The sequence below is a fragment of the Lithobates pipiens genome, unplaced genomic scaffold (assembly GCF_037356315.1).
Source record: "Lithobates pipiens isolate NorthernLeopardFrog02 unplaced genomic scaffold, aLitPip1_a1.2 Scaffold_25, whole genome shotgun sequence".
NCBI lineage: Eukaryota > Metazoa > Chordata > Amphibia > Anura > Ranidae > Lithobates > Lithobates pipiens.
In genome coordinates, this window is record NW_027507787.1 from 51,934,917 (window position 1) to 51,962,742 (window position 27,826).

General features: G+C 41.8%; 1 protein-coding gene across 3 annotated transcripts in view; it reads left to right on the top strand.

Annotated features, from left to right (window-relative positions):
• ADAMTS14 (ADAM metallopeptidase with thrombospondin type 1 motif 14) overlaps window positions 1–12,350 on the top strand; it is a 308,575-nt gene extending 296,225 nt beyond the window's left edge. For all 3 annotated transcript variants that reach the window (XM_077454435.1, XM_077454434.1, XM_077454436.1), the window contains exon 22: window positions 1,218–12,350. In XM_077454435.1, the coding sequence (XP_077310561.1) occupies window positions 1,218–1,774 (557 nt within the window). In that variant the 3' untranslated portion in view covers window positions 1,775–12,350. The remainder of the gene's footprint in view (window positions 1–1,217) is intronic.
• Window positions 12,351–27,826: the final 15,476 nt, after the last annotated feature.

Below are 27,826 nucleotides of genomic sequence, written 5' to 3' on the forward strand. Positions count from 1 at the left end.
CTTTCCTCCCCCGTGTGGGCAAGTCCGTTCATTTCAAAAGTACGGCAGACTCCCGCCAAAAGTCAGTTTGTGTGTGGGCAGGTCCGCTCGTTCGGAAAGTCCAGCAGACTTTCTAGCGGTTTGTCCATCAGACTAAGTCCGCCGGATAGTCTATTCATGTGTACATGGCATTAGAGTACCTGAACTTTCCTTCTAACCCTCTGATCCTATACTAAGAGACTGTTCGTTAACTATGTTTTTGCAAATAAAAAATCCCTTTAAGCGGATCTGTCGTCCGTTTCTAATGTTTCTGGGCCATCTACCACAGGAAACCCCTAGACGCAAACCGAGGTGAAGAAGGTAACAGTAAGCCTAATCAAACCAGCAGCTCCTTCGGGGAGTTAGTGCTACAAGTGTAAATTTGCTGTCTCCTCAAAATAACTCAACACACTTAAAGTCTAAAACGCTGACAACAAAAGTGAGTACACATCTAAGTGAAAATGTCCAAATTGGGCCCAAACTGTCAATATTTTGTGTGACCACTATTATTTTCCAGCACTGCCTTAACCCTCTTGGGCATGGAGTTCTCCAGAGCTTCACAGGTTCCCACTGGAGTTCTCTTCCACTCCTCCATGACAACATCATGGACCTAGCGGATGTTAGAGACCTTGCGCTCCTCCACCTTCCGTTTGAGGATGCCCCACAGATGCTCAATAGGGTTTAGGTCTGGAGACATGCTTGGCCAGTCCATCACCTTTAACCTCAGCTTCTTTAGCAAGGCAGTGGTTGTCTTGGAGGTGTGTTTGGGGTTGTTATCAGGTTGTAATACTGCCCTGCAGCTCAGTCTATGAAGGGAGGGAACCATGCTCTGCTTCTGTATGTCACAGTACATGTTGGCATTCAGGGTTCCCTCAATGAACTGTAGCTCCCCAGTACCAGGAGCACTCATGCAGCCCTGGACCATGATAACACTCCCACACTCCCAGCACCATGCTTGACTGTAAGCAAGACACTCAGAGAGTTCTTTGCCATGAGGTGCCATGTTACAATTCCAGTGAGAGAACTAGAGCAATGACGCCAAATTTAACACACCTGCTCAGGCCCAGGGATCCCAAAAACAATCGATGTATCATTTTAAATATGGAACTGTTTTTTTTTTTTTTTGTTAATGATTTTGAAATATCCCAGTTTATTAGATGGGGAAAAAAAATAATAATAAATGTTCTTTTTCTCCGCAGAAGATGTATGCCAAGGAGACAAATCAATATTCTGTCAGATGGAAGTCTTAGCACGGTACTGCTCTATACCTGGATATAACAAGCTGTGCTGTGAATCGTGTAGTAAAAAGATTGTCCCCACCAGCCTAACCCCAAGTTCAGAGCACTCAGCGCTGGAACTTAGAGCTCCTGAAGGAGCAGTCCACCCTAGCCCAATACTGCCAGTATCCTTGGTCCCAAGTGTTGCAAGTGTCTTACATGAACAGTCAATAGAGAAAAGCCCAATGGATATTCAACATGGCCCACAGGCCACAGCAACCAACAGTACTAATAAAGGTCTTTCTGCTTTGCAAGTGATAGGAAATAACACCTCAGCAACAGATATAGGAAAGCAAGGAGTACAGCAAAGTGAAGGTGGACTTGTGGATAGCCTTGGCGTACTGTTCAACAAAACTTCGGCAAACAAACAAGGCAGGGTCAGTTCATTGGTATCTTCTGATATAGTAAGACGAAGAAGGGAAGGTATTGATGAGGTGAACACTGATTCCAATAGACAAAATGTCTCTGTGGCTACATGAAATTCATCACGAAAAGTAGCTGAGCAGTGTCATTGGGAATGAACTATTTTTAAGTCAAAATAGCAAAGGCTTTTTGCATTGTTTTGCCTCTAGCACTTTTTCAGTCATTGAAAAATGACTCAAGTTTTATGCTAAGAATAAAACCTCTGGGCATTAGGTTAATACGGCCCAGTATTGTTACCTCACAGTGCAGTGTGAATGCACTTTGTTGTCATAAGGGTGCTACCAACTGGATTTATTATAAAAAGGAAAGTATTTCTTCAAAATTCACCTCAGTTCTTCAGTTGTCACTTTTTCCAAAATGTTCTGACAATGAAGAACACCAATCATGGTGCTTCCTTAAATTTCGAAAAGATCAGAGTATCCACAGTTTTTGATGTATGTGTGGGACTATGTTTATACCTGTTTGTTTTCTGTACCTCAGAGAATTTGGGTTAGTTGCAGTGAACTGCAGTGAAATATTTTGGTGTTGAATGCGCCTAAGCTCAAGCCTTTTTTTATCAAGTGGTAGCAAGAAAATGATGCTTTAAGTTTTTTTTGTTTTGTTTTGTTTTTTGGCAATATATGCATTTGGTTTCTGTATTCTGATGGTCAGTTTTTTTAAATGGTCATTAACCCCACTCACTAATGGCCTTATGCTACCATCTATTGCTGCTATTGTCTAACTATAAAGAAAGGTTTAGGGAGCTATTCAAGTACATCTGGTATTTCCATTGCATAAGACATCTCACATTTTTTCAAAAAGTGTTACTTTTCAAAAATGAACAATCTTCCTAATCATCATGGAAACACCTGCAGATAACATTGCTGTCCCATAAGGCTTTGCACATGCATCTGCATCTGCCTGTGACTGTTGTTCTTATCTTTAAGTGCACCTCTGCCCATTTGGACGTTAAAGTGTTTATGTGTTCCCAGCTAATAATAAAGGTGCTTTAAAACAAGCCCTAGGTAACCTCTGTAGCTTCAGGGGCTGTGGAGTTATTAATCTTCAAAAATCACAACAGAGTCTCTGCATATATTTGGTGTGTAAACATTAGAGGGCTGGCAGGCTGCCACGTCACTGCTGCCAGATAAAATAAGGAGAGAGTGCCTCTGTTGTGAATTAGAAAATCCATTTGTCCACAGTGTCTGCAGCTACAGATTTCAATGACTGCAGGATTTACATATTCTTAACAAGCAGTAAAACAAGCTATGTCTGTAGTTTTGGTGCACTCGAAGTATGAGGTTGGCTTAACAGCATTTTAGCAGAGAGTTGGAGGGATAGTTTAAGCAAACAAGGAACAGAACCCCTGTGTAAGCCCTAAAACATTCTAGGGCTACCTTCATTTGACAAGGCAAAGGGAACATCACATAAGTGAAAGGGCTGTAAGATATCTGGACAACAAGGAATTTTAATTATTCTCAGCAGCAAAATAGAGGGTTGGAAGTGTGATTGAATGGTGGTGTCCAGCTGGATAAGGGGACTTTAAGTATACCTTCTGCTTTGCTCTAACAATTTTTGTAATTTAATCAGAAGCACATTTATACTTTTAACAGGATACTGTATTTTGAGCACAATACATACTCTATAGATAATATTCCATATAACTTTATATGAAGGCAAACTAATTTGAAAAGAAAACTAATAGTACCTTCTTTAACAGGTGCAGAAAAACTATACTAGTATGTTACACCTACCTAATTTAAAATTTGTTTATCTCTATTTAAGTGAATGTGCCCCTTATGCACTTGCTGATATATGCTCTCTGTACACTGAAACAATCATATTAGCAATTGGCATAATCACTGAGGCATACATTACATAGACCTTATGATCCAACAAGTTTGAGCCAAGTCGAGTGTTGATGGCTGTGTCCATGGGCTCCTTAAGGATAATGCAGGTACCCTTGACTGAGTATAATTTTAGGGGAATGGTTGATTTGCTGGATTATTATGGCTGGTTACTATTCTTCCCAAAAATATTTATTTTGTGTGCTGTGAGTATGAATCTGTTAAAAATATATTGGCCATTGTTTTATGTATTACAGTAGCCTTGGGATCAAAATTGCTGCATTTTTATTATTGCTTGTTTTCACCATATTTGTACTTGTTTCACCAATGTGCTTCTTCAGTTTTAATCAAGTGGATGATGAACATCTGTTACAAAAAAGTTTGCATATATAGCTTTTTCCTTGATTGTTTCACTGTTGTCACACTGTGTACTGTTACTCTGGTGCTCTACCTATCTTTGGAACAAACCATGTTTTATATATTCTGTGATGTCTGGCTTATCCAATCTTTACTGTATATTGAACAGTACAAGGATTGCATCCATTATTTGTATTTAATTCAGAGATTTTTTAATAGATGTTTAATGTAAAAAAGAAACTGTTAGTAAATATAATATACATTTCTATTTAAACCAGTTAATGTAAAATATGTTTCTGCATTACCCAGTGTACAGTTTGCAGCAAATACTTATGTAAGGCAATACTTGCCTCTAAAAAATATGTTTAATTCCTGTAAATGCAGTTATCCACATTACAAGACTTACAGGCCCTTGTTTGCTGCAGAGACTGCACAGAGCATATTACTGGAATCACACTTGCAATCTTTTGACCTATTCAGTGGTAAATGTAGCATGCCCTATGATGTACTTGACAGTATGGAAGTGATTCATTGAACTGGAGTGAGCATTTAGCCATTTTTAGACATTCAGTCTCATTAGGGGAAAGTTTAAAAAAGGGAACCTCTGTGCATTATTAGCTTTGAATTAAACATCAAGTTTAGAAAACAGGGAGCAAACGATAGTGGAAATCAGCAAAGTTTGTCAAAGAGGTCTTCCAGCATGGTTTAAACTCCTGTTTTCAGTTATTTCAAAAGTATACAGCAAATGTGCTTTAGTTATATTTTTGTCTGCAGGGTTTTCTGAAAAAAAGGAAGCAAGAACTAAATTCTTTAAAAAAAAGACAAAGTAGCAGAAAGAATGCCTTTCTTTCTGTATATGGTTATTGGATATCAGGTAATCGAATATATTTAGTCATAGTTGACAAATTACACCCTGTATTTTGCCAGTTCATTAAAGCTAATTAAATATACTGTATGTATGTGAGTTCTATTGTTAAATGGTTTAGGTAGACTTTTGCTTTATTTAAGATTTGTGTACTCAGCACTCAAAGTCCTGCAGCTTCTAGCTGTGCTTAGCAGAGCTCCTCTGGACTTTACTGTTGATATATATGCTTTATTGAACTCCATGAGCAAAACTAGTGCAGTGTACACACACCTAGATTAAAGAGCACTCAAGGCACCATCCTATACCCTGTGCTGTGCAATTATTTCCCTTTCTCTGCTTGATGTGACACCAATTACATTCAAACTTCCGTTACAAGTTTAAATCTGGATTGCGGCTTTGAGAAGAATTGTCTTAGCTCTGACACTGAATGTGTTTGAATTACTTTTCTTGTGTAGCGGTACCCCCATGGGGGCTGCTGAGTTTGTTCATTACCTTTTGTCAGATGGCTCCACTTCCGATCCCCCATGCAGTTACATGACACTAAATAGTCAGAACTTTGTATTTTATAATGCTTTACTCTGAGTATAAATTGGTGGGATGTTCAATAGGGTATATGAGATGCCCCATCTGACCCCAGTTTTAGGTCAAAAAGGGTACCAATCTGTAGCCGTAGCTTTTGTTAGTTAAGTCCCTTAAAGCCTTCCTTTCCTGGTTCCAAATTCTCTCTTAGGTTGCACTTCCAATATGGACAGATAAGCATCACTCTGAATAATGCTGTGGATGTTGACCCCAAAGTCACAGGCCACACTGCCTATTTCCATGACTTTTGCTGTCAAACTTTCCTCAGTCCTCGAAAGTGTTTGATACTGTGGCCCTTGGATACACAGTATGAAGTTACTGAGTAGTTCTACTGGGTTGCACTCCCGTTGCTCTCTCCCAATCAACAGTCCATGTTATACTCACAGAAAATCGATTCCCAGTTTCCTCCTTCCGCTTAGTTCCTACTTCCTCCTCCACGCTGTCCAGTACATTCCCGCATGGGACGCCCGGTCTTCCTCCAGCACTACATGCTGACTTCCCCTCCAGGGGCCAGACTTCAGCCTCCCTGGACTCGCCTCTGGCTATCCGGATCTGGGATCTCTGAACTCCAGGGCCTTCAGCCTCCTCCCAGAGGCTCCGGGATCTCTGAACTCCTAGACCTCCAGCCCTTCAACTCCAAGCATGCTTCTCCCAGAGCATGTGACCCCCTTTTTATGAGAGACCTCCCATTGACCGTAGAAATTAATCATTGGTCAATTCTCTTACATGGGTTTCCTGCCACTCAGATCTCAGCCTATCCTCTCTTTCCAGCAGAATCCACTGTCAAGCAGAGGAGGTATCCCTGAGCCCAAGTGTAGACCGCCACACCCCCCTTCTACTCTGACACTCCCATCCCCAAATAAACAACCAGGCCTAGTAAAAAGCAGGACCTTGGTTAAATGTACCTGTCTCTACATCCTATACTGTCAAAAAACACCACTAAGCACCTACCTAAAAGTAGAGGGCACTATACTTGTATTAAATATTATGTGCAAAATAGGTTCCCTAATCATCAGATTCATGAATAAGTTTAGCACTGAGCAGATATGGTGTGCCCTCTGTAAGTACTTTAAAGGGAACTGCCAAGATCGAAATATGGGAGCTGCCATAAGAAACAGGTCGACAGTGACAGCTTCTACCCTGTTTCTCCAAAAATAAGACCTAGTGTGATTGACAGTGATGGCTGCAATTTAAGCCCTACCCCCCAAATAAGCCCTACCCTGTTTCCCTGAAAATAAACCTTACCCTGAAAATAAGACCTACTTTAACTACTTTAACTAGGGTTTATTTGTGGGGTAGGGCTTATATTGCAGCCATCACCGACAATCATGCTAGATCTTTTTTTTTGGGGGAGAGAGGGTATATATCTGTCCTCATAAATTCTCTTTAATTTTTAATTTCCTTGGAGTGTCCTTTATCAGTCCAATGCAACAGAATGCAAAATGTATCCTATCTACTTGTATTGCATTGCATTAGAAAGGTGGGTTAAGTGTCTATGTGTCAGGTGTATTGCTAGCAGAGGAGCACATAGCTAGAAGGGGAGAAGCTGGCAGTCTATGAAATAAGCATAGAAGCTTACTTGCCTGCTTTGTACGGTGCAAGTGTGCCTGCCACTCATGGAATTTAGTGCACCCTACAAAATTAAAGCTGATCTGCAGGTAGTAAGAAAAGCACAATTGAAGACAGCTCTGCATTTATTAAATTATATTGATTTTTTTTTCAATGCACGCTGTTTAAATACCTGAAATTACTTGGAATGATCCTCTTGCAATCCCACTTTACAGCAAAGCTCAAAGTGGGAGAGGAAGAAGTAGCATGTGAAGCCAATCAGCTGTGTTTCTTGCTCATGTGCTAACAAAGAACATGCTGATTGGAGAAGCTCATCAGTTTGCTGATTCTCCTTTCACTGTTCTGTCACAGGCTGGGGGACAAGACCTGCATGATTTACCTAAAGCAGAGTTCCACCCAAAAGTGGAACCTCCGCTTATCTGGTTCCTCCCCCTTCCAGTGCCACACCTTTCAGGGAGAGGGGGGAACAGGTACCGTTTTTTTAGAAAATCAACTGGGTTGCCCACATCGTAGGAACCCGGATAGGTAAGTGTCCTAATATTAAAAGTCAGCAGCTTCAGTATTTGTAGCTGCTGACTTAAAAAAATGTTCATGGGGGGACAGAACTCCTCTTTAACTAAAGCAGAGAGAAAAATCATTTATTTTGCCCTACCAGACACGTGTTTGCTGTGTAGCATAGCTTTGTAAATCTCAGAAGTTGGTGGACAGAAATATAAATCTGTCCGCAGGTAAAATTTTCTCCCATTATGAATCTCATCTAACTGTTTGCCTGGTGTTCAGCTTTAAGATGAAGCCCATAGTGCCAATGTACAGAAAGTTTTTAAACATATTTTAAAACAAGTTACATTATTTTTGATCAGTCCAAAAACTGTATTTCAGTGATTACTACAGTATTTTCAGATTATTTGTTTTTGAATAAAATACTCGGGAGCATATTTATAAAACAGTGTATTTGACATTCACCAAATATTCACTGCATGTGAATCTTTCATGTGCATGTGTCTTAAATTACATGGTGACAGTAATATTCACAGCTACATAAACATGCCCCATTTTATATTTACTAGATTAGCTCAGTATCTCACACAGGGTCTATTCACTACTACCTCTGGCATGAATATCTGCTTATATTTTAGGTATTATATAGGTGTACAATGGTGCTGTCTATTGGTTTCCCTAGGTGGGCCTTGGATATATATATAGAGTGCATTGCAATGTATTATATAACTTGAGGGTATTCATATTTTACACTAGATTTTTTTTTTGTGTAAAAGACATACAGAGAACTATTTTTGATGCATGTGTTTCTATGATGTACGAGTATTCTACATTTAAGTGCCTTGCCTTGTTTCTTTTTCTCTTTGTTTCCTTGAGTTATGGATAAGATATTGAGTTGCTAAAAAGATGTTTGAAGAGATAAATATGCACTTTTCAGTAGGCATTATACCCAAAGCTGGTCAAAAATCTCATTCACTTGAATGTAGATAAAATTTTCCACAGCTATGATGTGGTTTCAGGTTGAGATTTGACTGTTACTATTATTATTTAGTGTTATTATTGCTGGTGGGTATGCACAATGTGTATAGATCTGATTATCTGTATAAAGCAAACATAGAGAAATACGTAGGTGTTAGCTGTGGCACTCAGAAACTTACTGTGCAGTCCTAAAATTTGCAATATCAAACGTTTCTTATATTTTTCTATATTTTTGTCTGTATATACAGAATTAAAAACACAGCCAAAATACTAGTATGTGCTTGCAAGTATTTAAATATGCTTTATCGTTACAGAAATTAGTAAAATTAACATATATGTTAACAGGGGGGTAACAGATAATATTTTAGATGCCAAAATAATCACACATCTAATCATACGAAGGAAAAATATCCAGTACATGCAACGTGTGATGCAGTGAGCTGATTCTCAAACTGAACTTTTAGTTTAAATAAGTTAAAAATATTTAGCACAGCTGATGCTCCCTGCTGATTAGAAAGCTCTGGCCTTGATTCAATAGTTGTGATGGATAAATCTGCCTTTGTTCAACCAAGGTGGACATTATGATGGCACAGCACAGCTTGTACATAGCCAATTCTACTACAATCTATTGCTGCAGCCTCAGATGCCAGACTGTTCTGGTGAGTAAACAATTAATTTGGGCCAGATTGGCCTGAACTAACTATTTAAATTGAAAGCAGTGGGGCAGATTTAATTAGAGGTAGTAGGCCTAAATGGTGTATGCTAGACTTTTAATGTATTTATGTGAATGGGGGGTGTGGGGAATGTGATTGATATAGTGTAAGGATGTTTAAATACTGTTCTTGCACTTTGATTTATTTTTTCTTTCAAAAGAGAAGTATGTTTCCCTACTTACCTAGGTTAATTCAGCATGGGACTGATGTTGCATCTATTCCCCAGGGTCTCTACACTGAGAACTGAGCCATCGAACATCACCGATGACTCGGCTGTCACAGATCCCCGAGAAGGGAGCTGCTGAATGTCAATCAGCAGCTCTCATCTCTACTCCTCCACACTCACTGAAGCACTGAGCGGGGAGCGGCCATCTTAGCAGATTGCTGAGAGGCTGAGACCGGCATCAGTCCAGGCACCTGGCGGATCCAAACTTCATTGTCGGGATGACGCGGTGCCTGGACTGATTCCGGTGACGGCAGAGAGTGAACTTCAGACTGCTCTCGGCTAAAAACAGGAGAAGCCCAGTCAAATGAGCTCAGGCTGGACTTCTCCTTTAAACAATGCAACAGCTTCCTGCAAACAAAAGGCAGCTCCAAGAACAGATAATCTGTACCAAGTGAATGCTTTGAGCACCCCAAACTTGAAAAACGCTAAATATAAACATACAATAATCATTTAAAAAGAACATGAAAAACACAAAATACCACCTCTAAAATTAGAGCTACTGTGCAGTAAAGCAAAAAAAAACGTTTAACCTAAATTAAAAACCCTATCAACATAACTTCAAAACAAATGGAAATCCCAAAATACCAACCCCCAAAACAAAAACTCATTTTTTAAAGGAAAGCCATGCAGAAAAACAAAAGATTGCAAAGAATATAACAGAAGCTAAAAGTGATAACTTACCTTAAATTAACCAAAAAAATTTAATGAAAGACATAAAAGTTTTTAAAGATGTCAACAAAAATAAAATAATGCAACGAGGGGGTTTATTGTCCAAGGGGGCTAGCAATCAAAATTAAAGTACAGTTTCCTAACTGACCTCAATCTTTCTCTGAGTAATTTGTCATCTTTCCCTATGTTTTCCCTAAAATAAAATGGCTTCAAACTTACTGACACTATGAGGTTGATGTTCTAAAACTGGCGAGTGCAAAATCTAGTACAGCTCTGCATAGAAACCAATCAACTTCCATTTTTTTTGTCAAGGCTTATCTGAACAAGTTAGAAGCTAATTGGCTACCATGCAGAGCTGCACTAGATTTTGCACCCTCTCCAGTTTTAGTAAATCAACCTTTATGGTTACTCTGTGTTTGCCTTTTCATGGTGAGGTAGCTGGCTTAAACAAACACACCTGTATTGTCGCTTCTAAGCCTGCTGGCCATACTTCAAAGAATGTGCAGTGCAATATGGTTTTAAATACTCCTCCCAGGTAAATCTACACCAAAACTCACCAGGACTGCAAATCTCGAACCCTCAGAATTTGCCTCAAACCAGTAGACCATGGATAATCCTAAACCTAATTTCCACTGATCGGGGAGCATGTTGGACCTCTACAAAGAGACCACTGCTTCAACACAGACAGCAAGAGTCCTTCTCTTAAGAAGAATGGCAGGAGACATAATTTTATACACAGTTTGAGGCTACCTTTTAAATAAAAACAAATGTAGTACTTTGAACACCTTTTGTTTTGATGCACCAAGAATCTTATAAACTGCTTTAAAATATAGGGTCATTTGGGCTTTAAGTGAAATTTGGTGTCATCATTATACATAATAGCTCTCTTTCACCTAATTTACAGAAATATGTATAATATGCAATTCCGGGTTTATTAGGTACAGCACATATATTGGTAATGGTTTTTAAATTTAGTTTGAATTCAACTCTTCAAAAAAAGTTGTTATTATAATATTTCTTGTAAATGCTAGTGAGATATGCCCATTATTATGCCTCATAATCTTTAATAGTTGTAACTTTGAACCTACTGACATTACATACATTATAGAAATCGTATTAGACATCCTGTAGTGATTTTCATGGTCATTTCTATAATGCATTTCTGCACAGTGTATTTTTCAAATACATTTGCAATTTGATTTAGAAAATGTAAATTACATTTACAATCAAAATATGCATTACCGATGCATAACCACAATTTTCTTGTGACAATTAAGGGCTCAAATGATTGGAATGGAAGTACGTAGGTACCAAGCCCTCTCCATAAACCCCATGTTTATCTATATACAGCATTCCAATTCTCAGTATTGGTGAGCTGGAATACTGCACAAATATCAATATTTGCCAACTCACCAAATCAAAATATAACCAACTTACGTTACTATTGAAAAGGCCACTTTAAACTGTCATATGAAAAGTAGCGTATGACTATAGCCAGCTGGCAATATCAAAATAAAAACATAACACAACATACATTTATTTTTATTCTTCCTAAATGATCACACCACAATAATATTCTGAATGCCTTATTTCACCTAAATCTAAAATTTAAGTTTGAGTAGAAAATAAAATAAAAACTTGACTCAGGAAATGTTATTTACCAATTGCCCCAGTCTACCATGTATTTGTGTCAGTGTAAGACACGAGCTCTCAGGTTCTAAATTCAATTGATTACATACTGTCATAGGAAACACGTATCATTTGTTGCATAGTCAGGCTTAATTGATTATATATATTCTCTCATAGAATACACATATCATTTGGTGCATAGTCAGCTTCAATTGATTACATACTGTCATAGAAAACATGTATAATTTTTGATGCATACTCAGCCTCGACCCAGAGTGATTTACTGCATCATTGTTTTTCTGTAATACATTCTGCAGTAGTTGCATTTATTACCTTTATAATTGTACATTGAAGATCATATTGCTAGAAAGAGGCCAAATGAAACTACAGTAAAATCTTTGCTCTGCATTACACATCCCCTTTCACATTCCTGTGCATTAGCCATGTCCAGTGTTATGCATTGTATAGTTTTGTACATATAAAATTCAGAGTTTTTAATTTGCTATATTTATTGATTTTGATTTTTTTTAACCTTAACCATGTAAAACTTTTTTTTTTTTAAAGAAAAACTGAAAAAAATTATGAGTAATTGAACCATTTACTTTAACTGTAATAGTACTGATGCTATAGTTATGTTATGTATTATTGTGTTATTGAAAGTGAATACACCTCATCTCTGGCACATCTCTCAGTCATCCCTAATAAAGAATTAGTTATGTGATACATTTTATGTCTTTTCCATGTTCATGTTTCTGTTCTGTTATTAATAGAAATTTGCTATTTCAGAAATAACAAATGTGTGTTATGTCCATTGGAATATGAGTTTTGTCTGAAGCACATGAAATATATAGAAAAACAAAAGCTAATCAGAACTGAGGTGTATAGTGGGAAGAACATCAGGGATGCAATCTTCATCAATATACAATCTTTCATTGGAAAAAATAAAAATAAAAATGTGGATGTATTCAAAAATAGTCATTATCCAACAGACTTCTACCTGTATTGTACATACTAAAACTGGGAAAACACAGGCCACAAGCTGGCAGGAACCGGACGACTTTTGGCCCATGTGTACAGCTGTCTGTTCTACAGAAGCCAGCCTTACGACTGGCTTCTGGTGAATGAGAAAACCAGCATCTGACCAGCAATGGCAGCCAGTGGCTGGCAGTGCTGATCGGGGTTTTCTGGCGGGGGGACAGTCCCCCTGTCAGAACACAAAGGTTCAGCAGGTGAGATTGCTGAACTAACGTTGAACGAAAAAGACGAAACAAAAAAACTCATAGTGTGTACTAAGTCGGATAAGTATTCAAGCTCATACACAGTTATAGTATTATCACACAAGAGTTTTACAGCTATACTGACTAGAAATATAGTGGGGCAAATAATTATTTGATCCCCTGCAGATTTTTTGCATTTGCCCACTTACAAAGAAATGAAGGGTCTATAATTGTTGTCATAGGTGCATTTTAAATGATAGAGAAAAATATCAACCAAAAATCCAGAAAAAACACATGATACAAATGTTATAAAGTTGCAATTTAGTGAATAAAATACATATTTGATCCCCAAGCAAAACATGACTTAGTATTTAGTGGAGAAACCCTTGTTGACAAGCACAGAGGTAAGACGTTTCTTGTAGTTGGTTACCAGGTTTTCACACATCTCAGGAAGGATTTTGGTCCACTCTTCTTTAGGCCGCGTACACACGGGCGGACTGTTCGCCCAACCTTGTCCGCTGAACAGTGTTTGGGCGGACAGTCCGCTCGTGTGTGGGCTTTCAGCGGACAGTTTCAGCGGACAGTTGGACGGACAAAGTCTTTCGGAAATTCCGAAAAACTGTCCGCTGAAACTGTGTTTGAGCGAACAGTCCGCCCGTGTGTGGGCCTGTCCGCTGTACTTTCGAAATGAGCGGACTGTTCCCGCTCGGAAAGTCCGCCCATTTCGAGCGCGTGTACAGGTAGGCGGGGCCCGCGAAGGAGACGTCGCGGGCTCCGCCGCCTGGAATGGGCTTAAAGGGGAACCCCAACGCCGAAAAAAATCGGCGTGGGGGTTCCCCCAAAGTCCACACCAGACCCTTGTCCGAGCACGCTACCCGGCCGGCCAGGAAAGGGGGGCGAGCGAGCGCGCCCCCCCTCCTGAGCCGTACCAGGCCGCGTGCCCTCAACATGGGGGGGTGCCTTGGGGAAGGGGGGGCCGCGCGGCCCCCCCACCCCAAAGCACCTTGTCCCCATGTTGATGAGGACAAGGGCCTCTTCCCGACAACCCTGGCCGTTGGTTGTCGGGGTCTGCGGGCGGGGGGCTTATCGGAATCCGGGAGCCCCCTTTAAGAAGGGGGCCCCCGGATACCGGCCCCCCACCCTATGTGAATGAGTATGGGGTACAATGTACCCCTACCCATTCACCTGTGAAATAAAGTACAAAAAAAAACACAACACAGGGAAAAAATATTTTATTGCACAGCTCCGGGGGGTCTTCCGTCTTCGGGGGTCTTCTCGCCGGACTCCTCCGCTATCTGTGTAGCTCTTTTACTAGCGGAGGAGTCCGGCTTTCTTCCTCCCCGCCGCCGGCCTCTTCTCCCGACTTCGGGGGTCTTGTCCCCCTCTTCGGTTCTTCTGCCGGGCCACCGCGCCTTCTTGTAGCTCTTTTACAGGCGGTGGCCCGGTCTTCTGTCGCCGCTGTCGTCGCCGCCGCCGCCGCCGCCTTCCGTTCTTGTTCTTCTTCTTGTTCTTCTTCTTCTTCTCCTGGAGATGTTGACTCGACGAGCTCTCCGGCCGGAATGCCAGGGCCGCGCTGTGCGGTCACTTATATAGTGACAATGGGGCGGTGTCACATGGTATATGTCACATGGGTTGGTCACATGGGTTGATGTCACATGGGGACTATGACATCGTAAGGGGGCGGGGTCACCATGTGACCAACCCATGTGACATATACCATGTGACACCGCCCCATTGTCACTATATAAGTGACCGCACAGCGCGGCCCTGGCATTCCGGCCGGAGAGCTCGTCGAGTCAACATCTCCAGGAGAAGAAGAAGAACAAGAAGAAGAACAAGAACGGAAGGCGGCGGCGGCGACGACAGCGGCGACAGAAGACCGGGCCACCGCCTGTAAAAGAGCTACAAGAAGGCGCGGTGGCCCGGCAGAAGAACCGAAGAGGGGGACAAGACCCCCGAAGTCGGGAGAAGAGGCCGGCGGCGGGGAGGAAGAAAGCCGGACTCCTCCGCTAGTAAAAGAGCTACACACAGATAGCGGAGGAGTCCGGCGAGAAGACCCCCGAAGACGGAAGACCCCCCGGAGCTGTGCAATAAAATATTTTTTCCCTGTGTTGTGTTTTTTTTGTACTTTATTTCAAAGGTGAATGGGTAGGGGTACATTGTACCCCATACTCATTCACATAGGGTGGGGGGCCGGTATCCGGGGGCCCCCTTCTTAAAGGGGGCTCCCGGATTCCGATAAGCCCCCCGCCCGCAGACCCCGACAACCAACGGCCAGGGTTGTCGGGAAGAGGCCCTTGTCCTCATCAACATGGGGACAAGGTGCTTTGGGTTGGGGGGGCCGCGCGGCCCCCCCTTCCCCAAGGCACCCCCCATGTTGAGGGCACGCGGCCTGGTACGGCTCAGGAGGGGGGGCGCGCTCGCTCGCCCCCCTTTCCTGGCCGGCCGGGTAGCGTGCTCGGACAAGGGTCTGGTGTGGACTTTGGGGGAACCCCCACGCCGATTTTTTTCGGCGTTGGGGTTCCCCTTTAAGCCCATTCCAGGCGGCGGAGCCCGCGACGTCTCCTTCGCGGGCCTCGCCTACCTGTACACGCGCTCGAAATGGGCGGATTTGCCTCCTCCTTACGTGGGCGAGTCCGTTCATTTCAAAAGTTGAGCGAACTGTTTGGCAAACAGTTTGCTGAAACAGTCCGCTCGTGTGTGGGCAAGTCCGCTCATGCAAATTTTGAGCGGACTGTTTGCCGAAACTGTTTGACGAACAAGGTTGGGCAAACAGTCCGCGCGTGTGTACGCGGCCTTACAGATCTTCTCTAAATCCTTAAGGTTTCTTGGCTGTCACTTGTAAACTCAAATTTTCTGCCCCCTTCATAATTTTTCTATAGGATTAAGATCTGGAAACTAGCTAGGCCACTCCATGACCTTAATGTGCTTCTTTTTGAGTCATTACTTTGTTGCCTTGGCGGTGTGTTTTGGGACATTGTCATGTTGAAAGACCCATCCATGACCCATCTTCAGTGTTCATTGGGCCCTCAATGCGGCAAAGTTGGTCTGTACCTTTAGCAGAGAAACAGCCCCAAAGCATGTTTCCACCTCTGTGCTTGACTGTAGTGATGGTGTTCTTTGGGTCTTCCTCCAAACACAGCGAGTCGACTTAATGCTAAAGAGCTCAATTTTGGCCTCATCTGACCACAGCACTTTCTCCCAATCCTTCTCTGAACCATTTAGATATTTATTGGCACACTTTAAATGGGCCTATACATGTGCCTTTATGAGGAGGGGGACCTTGTGGGCTCTGCAGGATTTCAATACATAGTGGCATATTGTGTTACCAATGATTTGTTTGGTGACTGTGGTCCCAACTGCCTTGAGATCATTCTCAAGCTCCTCCTGTGTAATTCTGGGGTTCTTACTTTTCTCATGATCATCTTACCCAATGAGACAAAATCTTGAATGGAGCTCCAGACCGAGGCCGATTGATTTTTTAAATTTTTTTTGTATTTCGTATTTCTTCTATATATCTATGAATAATCTCTCCAATAGTTGTCTCCTTCTCACAAAGATTCTTGTTGATGTTCTTGTAGCCCATTCCAGCCTTGTGCAGGTCTACAATCTTGTCCCTGACATCCTTTTAGCAGCTCTTTGGTCTTGCCCATGATGGTGAGGTTTGAATGGAAGAAAAAGATTCTGTGGACAGGTGTCTTTTAGACACATAACGAGTTGTTATTAGAAGTACCTTTTTTAACCACTTGCCGCCCGCCCTATTACAAATTGACGGCGGCAAAGTGGTTTCATTATCCTAACCCGACGTCATATGACGTGATTAGGATAATAAGCCGCTGCGCGCCCCCGGGGGCGCGCATCGCGGCGATCGTTGTTGCGGGGTGTCAGTCTGACACCCGGCAACTACGATCTCGGTAAAGAGTCTCCGACGGAGACTCTTTACCATGTGATCAGCCGTGTCCAATCACGGCTGATCACAGTGTAAATGGGAAGAGCCGGTGATCGGCTTTCCCTCACTCGCGTCTGTCAGACGCGAGTAGAGGAGAGCCGATCGGCTGCTCCTCTGACAGGGGGGGTCTGTGCTGATCGATTATCAGCACAGCCCCCCCGAGGATGCCCACACTGGACCACCAGGGACACCACTAGACCACCAGGGAAAAGGTAATAAAAATACATAATCCTCCCTAGACCACCAGGGTGCCAGTCAGCACAATGGGTGCCAATCAGTGCCCATAATGGATGCCAATCAGTGGCCACAATGGGCATCACTGATTGGCATGCATTATTGTTTGGCACTGATTGGCATCCATTACTATAACACCGATGCCGCCTATGAGTGCCCACCTGTGCCGCCTATGAGTGCCCACCTGTGCCGCCTGAGTGCCCACCTGTGCCGCCTGAGTGCCCACCTGTGCCGCCTATCCATGCCCACCTGTGCCGCCTATCTATGCCCACCTGTGCCGCCTATCTATGCCCACCTGTGCCGCCTATCCATGCCCACCTGTGCCGCCTATCCATGCCCATCCGTGCCGCCCATCCGTGCCAGCTATCAGTGCCAATTTGTGCCACCTATCAGTGTCCGTCCGTGTCGCCCATCCGTGTCGCCCATCCGTGTCGCCCATCAGTGCCGCCTATCAGTGCCACTTCATTGGTGCCACATTGGTGCCCATCAGTGCCACCTTATCAGTGCCCATCAGTGTAGCCCCATCAGTGCCCATCAGTGAAGGAGAAAACATACTTATTTACAAAGTTTTGAAACTGAAACAAAAAAAAAACATTTTTTTTTTCAAAATTTTCGGTATTTTTTTATTTGTAGCGCAAAAAATAAAAACCATAGAGGTGATCAAATACCACCAAAAGAAAGCTCTATTTGTGGGAAAAAAATGATAAAAATTTCATTTGGGTACAGTGTAGCATGACCGCGCAATTGTCATTCAAAGTGCGACAGCGCTGAAAGCTCAAAATTGGTCTGGGCAGGAAGGTGTTTAAGTGCCCTGTATTGAAGTGGTTAAATTGACAGGACTAATCTGTGTACTACATGAGCACATACTGTAGCCAGTCTGTGCGAGCCATAATTATTTTTTGTAGGTTAGGGATCAAATACTAATTTTACTCACTGAACTGCAACTCAAATTATAACATTTGTATCATGTTTTTTTCTGGATTTTTGGTTGATATTCGGTCTCTATCATTTAAAATACACATATGATAATAATTATAAACCCTTAATTTCTTTGTAAGTGGACAAACTTACAAGGGATAAAATAATTATTTTCCCCACTGTAGATGGAAAATATGTTTCAGATCATGATGCATCATCTACATAGAGTATAATTAAATAGCCCATTCTTGGTGTATCCCTTTTTGTTGCTATTGTACTAATATAAATCCAGAAACACCCTAACTCTATAATATTCATGATTTAAACAGATTTTAGCCTTTTTTAACGTATGTATATAAATTCTTATATGTACTTACTGCACTGCTGAGCACATAAAAGTCAGAGATCATGATATTCCAGTATATAAATCTAGAACCAGGGTTCAAATTATTACGTCATCTCCAACCACAGGTAGCACTTGAAGCAGAATTCCAGGCTTTTACTAAGTATGCCTAAACCTGCTCACACCTACCTTCCAACGCCTATACTAACTAACCTTTGTAAGGAAGATGCACATACTTACCATTTTTCAATGCTCTGGTCTGGTCACGTGATCAACTTCCATCAGCGGCTTCAGTGGAGAGGAGGGACATCAGATACCCCATCATAAGCCTATGGTTTATGCTGCCACCCAGGCATTTCAGCCGCTGTCAGAGATCTCTCCTCCTCCCCGAAGCTGACTGCTAGGGAGATCATATGACAGGAACGGAGCACTCTGAGAATAGGTAAGTACAGTATATGCATCTTCCTTTCAGAGGGTAGTTAGTATAGGATTTAGAAGTATTTAGTAATAGCCTGTAATTCTACTTTACATTTTTTTTACTGATTAGTAAAAAAGATATGAGTTTTTTTTTATATACTTTATTACTGCGTACAGATTGGAAATGATACAACATAGAAAACAGCTGCACTCCAATACCAGTCCAAAAAGTTTTTTTTTATTATTCCATAAAGTGCAAAAAACTGACACCAGGACACAATCAAATATTGCAGGTTGACGTATTTCACATGAACATTGTGCTTCCTCAAAACCTAAAGAAACTAATCTCATGATCCTAAAACAGATCTACCCCCCAACACTGGTTGCGGGTGGTGTAATTAGCTTCAATGACACTTGACGGGTATATAAAAACACTATACATACATACAACTTTATGAACAAATACAAGTGTTACAAAATGAAATGAAATGTAAATATAAAGATCAAAAAGTGAACCTTAAATTGAAAAATATATTCACTGAGCAAAATTATAAATGCAACACTTTTGTGTTTGCCCCTATTTATCATGAGCTGAATACTCTAAAATGTGCAGTTTTATCACACAGCACAATGCCACAGATGTCACGAGTTTTGAGGGATCATGCAATTGGCATGCTAGCTGCAGGAATGTCCACCAGAGCTGTTGCCCTTAAGTTGAATTCATTTCTCTATAATAAGCCATCTGAAAAGTCATTTCAGAGAATTTGGCAGTACATCTCACAACCGCAGACCACGTTTAACCACACCAGACCAGGACCTCCACATCCAGCATCTTCACCTGACCTGTCCATCCACCTGGACAGCTGCTGCAACAATCGGTTTGCATAACCAAAGAATTTCTGCACAAACTGTCAGAAACCATCTCAGGGAAGCTCATCTACATGCTCGTCATCCTCATTGGGGACTCGACCTGACTGTAATTTGACATCGTAAGCGACTTGAGTGGGAAAATGCTCACATTCAATAGTGTCTGGCACTTTGGAGAGGTGTTCTCTTCATGGATGAATCCCTGTTTTCACTGTGCAGGGCAGAGGGCAGACAGCATGTATGGCGTTGTGTGGGTGAGCAGTTTACTAATGTTAACGTCGTTGATCGAGTGGCCCATGGTGACGGTGGGGTTATGGTATGGGCAGGCGTATGCTATGGACAACGAACACAGGTTCATTTTATTGATGGCATTTTTTTGCACTGCGATACTGTGACGAGATCCTGAGGCCAATTGTTGTGCCACAACCATCACCTCATGTTGCAAGGATCTCTACACAATTCCTGGAATCTGAAAACATTTTAGTTCTTGCATGGCCAGCATACTCACCGGACATGTCACCCATTGAGCATGTTTGGGATGCTCTGGATTGGCATATAAGACAGCATGTTCCAGTTCCTGCCAATATCCAGCAACTTCACACAGCCATTGAAGAAGAATCGACCAGCATTCCACAGGTCACAATCAACAACCTGATCAACTCTATACGAAGGAGATGTGCTGCACTATTTGAGGCAAATATTGGTCACACTAGATACTCACTGGTTTTCAGACTGCCCATGACATCCCCCCCCCCCTCCCCCCTCCAAAACAGTAAAACTGCACATTTTAGATTGGATCGGCAAAGAAATAGTGCTCACTAACACCGATTTAGACAGATTTGTGAACAATATTTGAGAGAAATAGGCCTTTTGTGTATGTAGAAAAAGTCATAGATCTTGGCGTTCAGCTCATAATGAATAGCGGCAAACACAAAAGTGTTGTGTTTATAATTTTGCTCAGTGTAATTAGAAGGACTACTGGATGTATTTATCAGCAAAGGTTGATTTAATTTCAGTGTCTAACAAGCAGTCAATTTTAAATCTCAAAATTAAATTTTAAGCAGTACAAGTTTTATAAACAGCTAGTAATATTGGATAGTATATACCATCATGTCCTACTGAAAGTGAGTAATGCATTAAGAACAAATAAGACCCCCTGTTTCATTAAAGACAACTGTCATGCGAGGCATCACAGGCTGTGTATTCAGAGAAATGAACGTCCTTGGATCTAATGATGGTCCAGTAATAGGATGGACAACTGAGGGCCCCTTTATGAAGAAGCCCATGGGATTAATTTACTAAAACTGGAAAGTGCAAAATCTGGTGCAGCTCTGCATAGTAACCAATCAGCTTCCAGATTTTTTTTTTGTCAAAGCTTAATTAAACAACCTGAAGTTAGAAGTTAACTGCCTATCATGCAGAGCTCCACCAGATTTTGCATTCTACAGTTTTAGTAAATCAACCCCATATGTTCATCCTGCCTATTTATCAAAAAGTAGTGCTTGAGACAATGTGCTGAGCGAACACTAGCATTTAAACATTAGAGCATTTAGATCAATGAATCATCTGCTTGTGACCAAAGGGGCTTGGTCCATTTGTGAAAATTAGAGGTCTGGCTCTATACAAGAAACATGCATGGTCAAAGAAGAGTTTCAAAGTATTGCTGCTCAATGCATAAAAGTTGTATTTGTCTCCGTGGAAAATTAATAATTATAATAGATTATTTGTTAATAAACCCAAAATATTGCTGCCATAGTAGCTATGAAGCGATACCAATTTAACAATTTAAGACACTTTGAAAAAGAGAAAATATTTAAAATTGTTGTAAAATAAAAGAAATATATAAAATTAATGGTAACTTAAAGGAAACATGCAAAATGAACCTACTGTTAATAGGTTTTATTGTTGCCCGTGTCCCCACTGGGGATTTGAACTTGAACGAATAGCAGGGTTGATTTACTAAAGACAATTAGGCTATTGCCTTTGCAAGGACATGTTCCCTTAGTTTAGTGAATGAGGTCAAGTTCTGCTGACTTCCATCATCCAGTCATGTGCAAGCAAAAATATTGTTTGTTTTGTTTTTATTTTTTATTTTCATTGCACATGATGTTTTGCAAAGTGAATTTCCACCACATTTCCTAAGCTAAGGGAGGATTCCCTTTCATAATGAATAGTCTTTCAAAATCAACCTCACTGTGATGCTCCACAGTTTGCTAAAAAAACAAACAAAACAAAGAAAAAACACTGCCAGTTCCTACCAATAACTACCAAGTAAAACAAACTTTTATCACACAAAGTAAAAAAAGACCCATTCGTAGGTAGCTGGAATTCTACCCAAAACATTTTAGTTTTTTTTTTCAGCGTTGGGGTTCCCCTTTAAGTCCATACCAGGTGACGGGGTCAGCGACGCATCCTTCACGGGCCCCGCCTACCTGGAGACGTGCTCAAAATGAGCAGACTTTTCTCCGGGCGGGAAAAGTCCGCTCATTTCAAAAGTACGGCGGACTGGCATACGCACGGCCGGATTGTCCGTCGAAATGCAAGTCCGGCGGGAAGATTGGAGTGCAAAACTACTTTCTAAGTCCACCATACTTTCGGGTCAAAAAAGTCCGCCGGAGGCTACACATGGGGGGATTGTCCGGCGGACTTGAGTTTGCCAGACTTTTCCACCCGATTGTTTGATCGTGTGTACGCGGCATAAAAGATACTTTTTATGGTGATGAATAGGCTTTTCCCAGCACAGTAAGTGAGAAAATAGCTCTCCAATGCAGACAGCAATAAAAACCTAGCAGGCTCTTTATCATATATTTGTGAACTAAAAGGAAACATTTTGGCTGGAGGTAGACGTTTCATTAACCCCCCTAGCGGTAATCCCGAGTCTGGCTCGGGGTAGGAATATACTGATAGGAGCGGTAACCCCGAGCCAGACTCGAGATGGCTTCGCTCGATGCAGGGGAGGACACAGGGAGAGTTACTTACCTTGTCCCCTGGATCCAGCGATGTCCTCCGCGCTGTGTGAGCGAGCCGTCCTCCGCTCGATTCACAGTGCCGAATGCCGCCGAGCTCCGTTCCCTGCGGCGTTTCGGCACACGGGAGCGGAGAACGGCGGCAAATTCAAAAAAGTAAAAACACACAAAACACACACAGCACTGTAATCTTACAGATTACAGTGTTGTATTAAAAAATACACACCCCCTTTGTCCCTAGTGGTCTGTGCAGTGCCCTGCATGCACTTTTATATTATAAATACTGTTTTTTACTGCCTGGAATTTGGAGATTGTCCATAGCAACCAAAAAGTGTAAATTTTTCAGTGTTTTTGGATTTGATTACATTATTGAATAATTTTTATTATTCTTTATTATATTATAAACTTTATCATACCCGGGATGTCTGCTAGACTCTGGTTTGAACAGATTTAAGAGCGTTATTCCTAAGAATTACAGGACTACAAAATAAAAGCCAGATTTCCGTGCAAAATAATTGTACCGCTTTCAGCACCTAATTCCAGACTGAATCATACCGCCAGGGAGGTTAACCAAATATTCAGCTATATAAATTGTACTGTGAAGTAAAAACACTTGCAAAAGACCATGTCACATTCCATCATAAAAGGCAAGGTTGGTGCGCCTTAGAATGCAGCATGAAGAAGGGCGATGGAGTCACATGCACAACTTCGGTATATTTTGGATCAAGTTGTTTGAACTATCCATTGGAAATATCCAGTGGTGATGTCACCATGCTTGTAGTCGATTGTATACCTCTTCCAGGCTGATAACCAAAGATCCGTGGTGCCATACAAATCTGAGACTGGGAAAGAGTCTGCAGGAGCCTATGTATTTCACCTACCCAACATTATGTGACCTCTGGCTCCTCAGAGTAATAATTACCAATCCTCTGTAAATCTTCATAAATTTGTGTGACAGACCCAACCGGGACAGGGGCCTTTGGAGGGGACTGCAGGGTAGCATCTTGCCTACTGACTATGAGCCCTGGCTTTTGAGGGGGCTCTATTCTTTGGGAGGTGTGTGCCTGGAGGACAATTTGGAGTGGTTTTGCTTTAGATTTGAGTCCATAACTCTCTAAAAACACAGACTCTGGAAACCTAGGACCTTAATACAGATTTGGGGCCTCTGTACCCAAACAAGCATTGGTTGCTTCAAACTCCCCCCACCCACCTAGACTCAGAGACTCTAAGCAGAAGATTATAATCAGCTTCAAACTAACTGATGCTGATGTCTTCTGCTGTTATGTGTAATCTGTTTATTAAGGTGTCTTTCTTTTATTGTATAATTCCATATTGTGTGCCTCCTAGATGTGATTTGCCATTGTTAATTGAGTCACCTATCGTTTCTGTCTGTCTGCTAGCATTGGGGTTTATTTACTAAAGCTAGAGAGGGCAAAATTATTGATTTCTATGCAGAATGGTGACTAATTTTGCCCTCTCTAGCTTTAGTAAATAAACACCATTGCGTCCACTTCACCATGTTACCAAACTATTGTGAGATGTGTATGTGTTTGTTAGCTGTTTATTAGATGTACTGTTAGACATACTGATGATATTACTGTTTAAAGTTTGCATTGTTTAGGATATGCTCAAGCTCATATCTAATTTGTGTGGTATAACTTTTGGGTAAGTTTTCAATAAAGAGTTCCAGTTTGCACCTAAGCTAGTTTTGTCTAGTTCTTGGGTTCAATTCTCAGCTATAATGCCTAGTTTCTGGTTACAAAGTAAAGGTAGCTGGATCTTGGTGGAGGCACCCAGGCTGGGTGCCAGGCAGTCCATCACATTGCATTGGCATCGGTGGGATCTGCTTTCTCCCTACAGAGCAGTTCCAAACTGTCAGGAACCATGAATCAAACTGAGACAGAAGAGCAGTAAAAATCAGTATAAACAGTACACATGTAGTCAAAACATAGCCAGGGTTTGGTAACCAGAGCAGGTAGTCAGAACAAGCCAGTAAAACAGAAATACAGAAATCAGCGTAATCAGAGGCAGCAAACAGAATCGGGAACCAGAAGCGAAGTCAGCCAGGCAAGTCTTTAACAGAAAAACACAGCAGAAAGTATCCAAATATGTTGACCAAGGTGAAGGCACAGGATATCTGATGCAAGCAGCTTAAATAGCCAGCAGGCTGATTGAGGAGCAGGATATAATCATCAGGTGAGTCACTGTGGAATGTAGTGTATTGGCAATTAACCAACAGCTGAGCAGCCTGAGCCCTGAGAAGGGAGCGCTGAGCCCAGCCCTTACAGTACCCCCTCCTTAACAACCCCTCCCCCTTGGAGGACCAACGGGTTTGAGGGGAAAACGTCTATGGAAAGCACAGAGGAGGACAGGGGCATGCACATCCGAAGATGAAACCCAAGAGAGGTCTTCCAGACCGTACCCTTTCCAATGAACCAGATACTGTATGTGCCCACAGAACCTACGGGAGTTAATCACGGATTGTACTTCATACTCCTTATGGTTCTCAACCTGTACTGAAAAAAAGCAGAAAAGTGCCCCTGAGTGCAAGGTTTAATTTTTACAATAATATGTTATCCAACACTTATATTAAACCTTGCACTCAGAGGCACGTTTCTGCTTTTTTTCTTGTCTTGTCTACCAGAGCTGGCTTTGCTCATGTGAAAAGCTGTGCCCACAGTGCTGGTCTTATCCCTGAGATGTTACAAACATCCACCTTTAAAGACAGATTGTATCAAATCTACCTGGGCTTTTATTGAATCCCTATGCATGGACTAAATTTTTATTTTTACTGATATCCTGAGTGCTAGCATATATGTGTATATTCTCAACCTGTACTGGGTGAGGATGTTGCATCGAGGTGGTGAAGCGGTTGCACACCAAAGGTTTTAATAAGGAGACGTGAAATATATTAGAGATGCGTATAAAAGAAGGAAGGTCTAAAGCGTAAGCCACTGGGTTAATCCTGCGGAAAATACGAAAAGGCCCAATAAACCATGGTGTCAATTTCAGTGAGGGAACACAGAGTCTGAGGTTGTGAGATGACAGCCAGACCATCTCCCCAAATTGGTAGGAAGGCGCACGTAGGCATCTGTGGTCAGAACGGAGTCTGTACCTATCATTGGCATGTCACAAGGACTCTTGGACCTGTATCCAAGTGGAACGAAGACAACGGAGATACTCCTCTAATGCAGGAATGCTCTGAGGAACAAATGAGTCAGGCAACATGGATGGTTGGAATCCATAAACTAAGACAATTGGGAAGCGGTATTAACGGCACTATTGTGAGTGAACTCCACCCAAGGTAAGAGTTCTGACCAGTTGTTATGGTGATCAGAAATCTAGCAATGTAGAAACTGCTCCAAGGACAGGTTAGCTCGCTCTACAGCCCCATTAGACTGCAGGTGATATGCAGAAGAGAAGGAAAACTGAATTCCCAACTGTGCACAAAGGGCTTGCCAAAAACTGGATACAAACTGGCTACCCCTGTCTGAGGCGATAACCTTGGGTAGCGCATGTAATCGAAAGATATCCCAAGAAAAAATGGAGGCCAGTTTTTTTATGTTCGATGGGGACTACTATCTCCAGAAGTGCAGGGCCTCGATGGGCGCTTAATTCTCCCCATCCCTTGCTAATTTGTACATGGGTTGGTGGGAGAGGTCCCGCATTTTTGGCGCTGGTTGTCCCCATCACTCTGAGATTAAGTTTTTCCGTCGCTATATAGACGACTTGATCTTTGTGTGCACCAGGAGTGTTGGTGAATTAGATGAATGGCTTCTGTATCTTAATGACAACACCCTCAATCTTAAATTTACAGGTGTTATGGACCCTAAACAAATTGAATTTCTGGATGTTGTTCTGATGGGTGAGGGGGAATCTATTTCCTCCAAACTTTTCAGGAAGCCTTCTGCTGGTAATTCCTTGTTAAGGGCTGATTCAGGCCATCCAAGGCATACGATTAAGGGCATCCCAGTGGGACAGTTTTTGTGGTTAAAACGGGTATGTAGTGATGAATCCTCTTTTTTGAAAGAAGCCTCTGCTATGAAAAAGCGTTTCATAGAGGTTATTCAGCCCCTGTACGTGATAGGGCGTTCAATATATCCTTCGTGATAAGGGCAAAAATGGAGATGGGAGAAGGCGGGTATCTGACAAATCCTTAAAAATTCTGGTGTTTTCCACGCCTTATAGTTTAGTAAAATTAAAGGGATCGTGGAGAAATATTTACCTATTCTCTACAACGATCCTGTTTATGCTCAAATTCTATCTAGTGGTATTAGATCAGTCTCCCGCAGGGCTCCAACTATTGGTGGCATGTTGTCCCCCAGCCTCTATTCGAGCAGCATTCAACGCCCTAATTGGTTACAGTTTAAAGGATCGTTTCGATGTGGGGGCAATAATTGTCCATGTTGCCCCCAAATTTTACGAGGCGATACCATCCTTTCTAGGTCTCTAAATAAGGATTTTAAAGCCATGGCCTTCATTAACTGTAACACTAAATTTGTTATTTACGTGGTTACATGTGAACAATGTTGCATACAGTATGTTGGATGCACAACACGAAGACTGAGAGACAGATTATATGACCACCTCTATGACATTTCCAAAAACCACCCCACTAATGTGGCGAAGCATTGGAATCTTTGCCATGATAAGGATGTCAGTGGCTTGCGCATTCAGGGGGTGGAAAAAGTCACTTTATCTAAAAGAGGGGGTGATAGGTTTAGTCTGTTATGCAAAAGGGAGGTTTATTGGATATTCCATCTCCATACGAGGCAGCCTATGGGCATTAACTTTGAGTGGGACATTTCATTCTTTTATGAGTAAATTTTCCACATATTGATTGCCCAGTATTTACTAAGCTAATGTGTATGGCTCCCATTTCACTGGTTGTCAGTCTGGTGCTGACAGGTTTTTTCATCTGGTTCTGCTGGGCTCATTTTATTATGTTTCTGCCAGAGTTTATTCACTATTTTTCATTTATTATAATTGCTTTACATTGAGCACAGGCCAATTATTCGATTGAGACTGTTTTTTGAATAGGGCTGTATGCATATATTGCAGCATTTTTCTCTGCAGTGATTATGAATATCAGTATTTTTTATGTTAATTAATATCCTATTAGACATGTTTGTCATTCGTTTGATAATCACACAGCTGATATATTATGTTGGGTGTGTGATCAATCAACAGGGTTTTTGTATCAGCTTCTTATACCTGTCGGTATAATGATATTCGCATTGAACCTGCCCTTGGTTTTAGAACATTCGATATCGATCGTTCATTTGGTC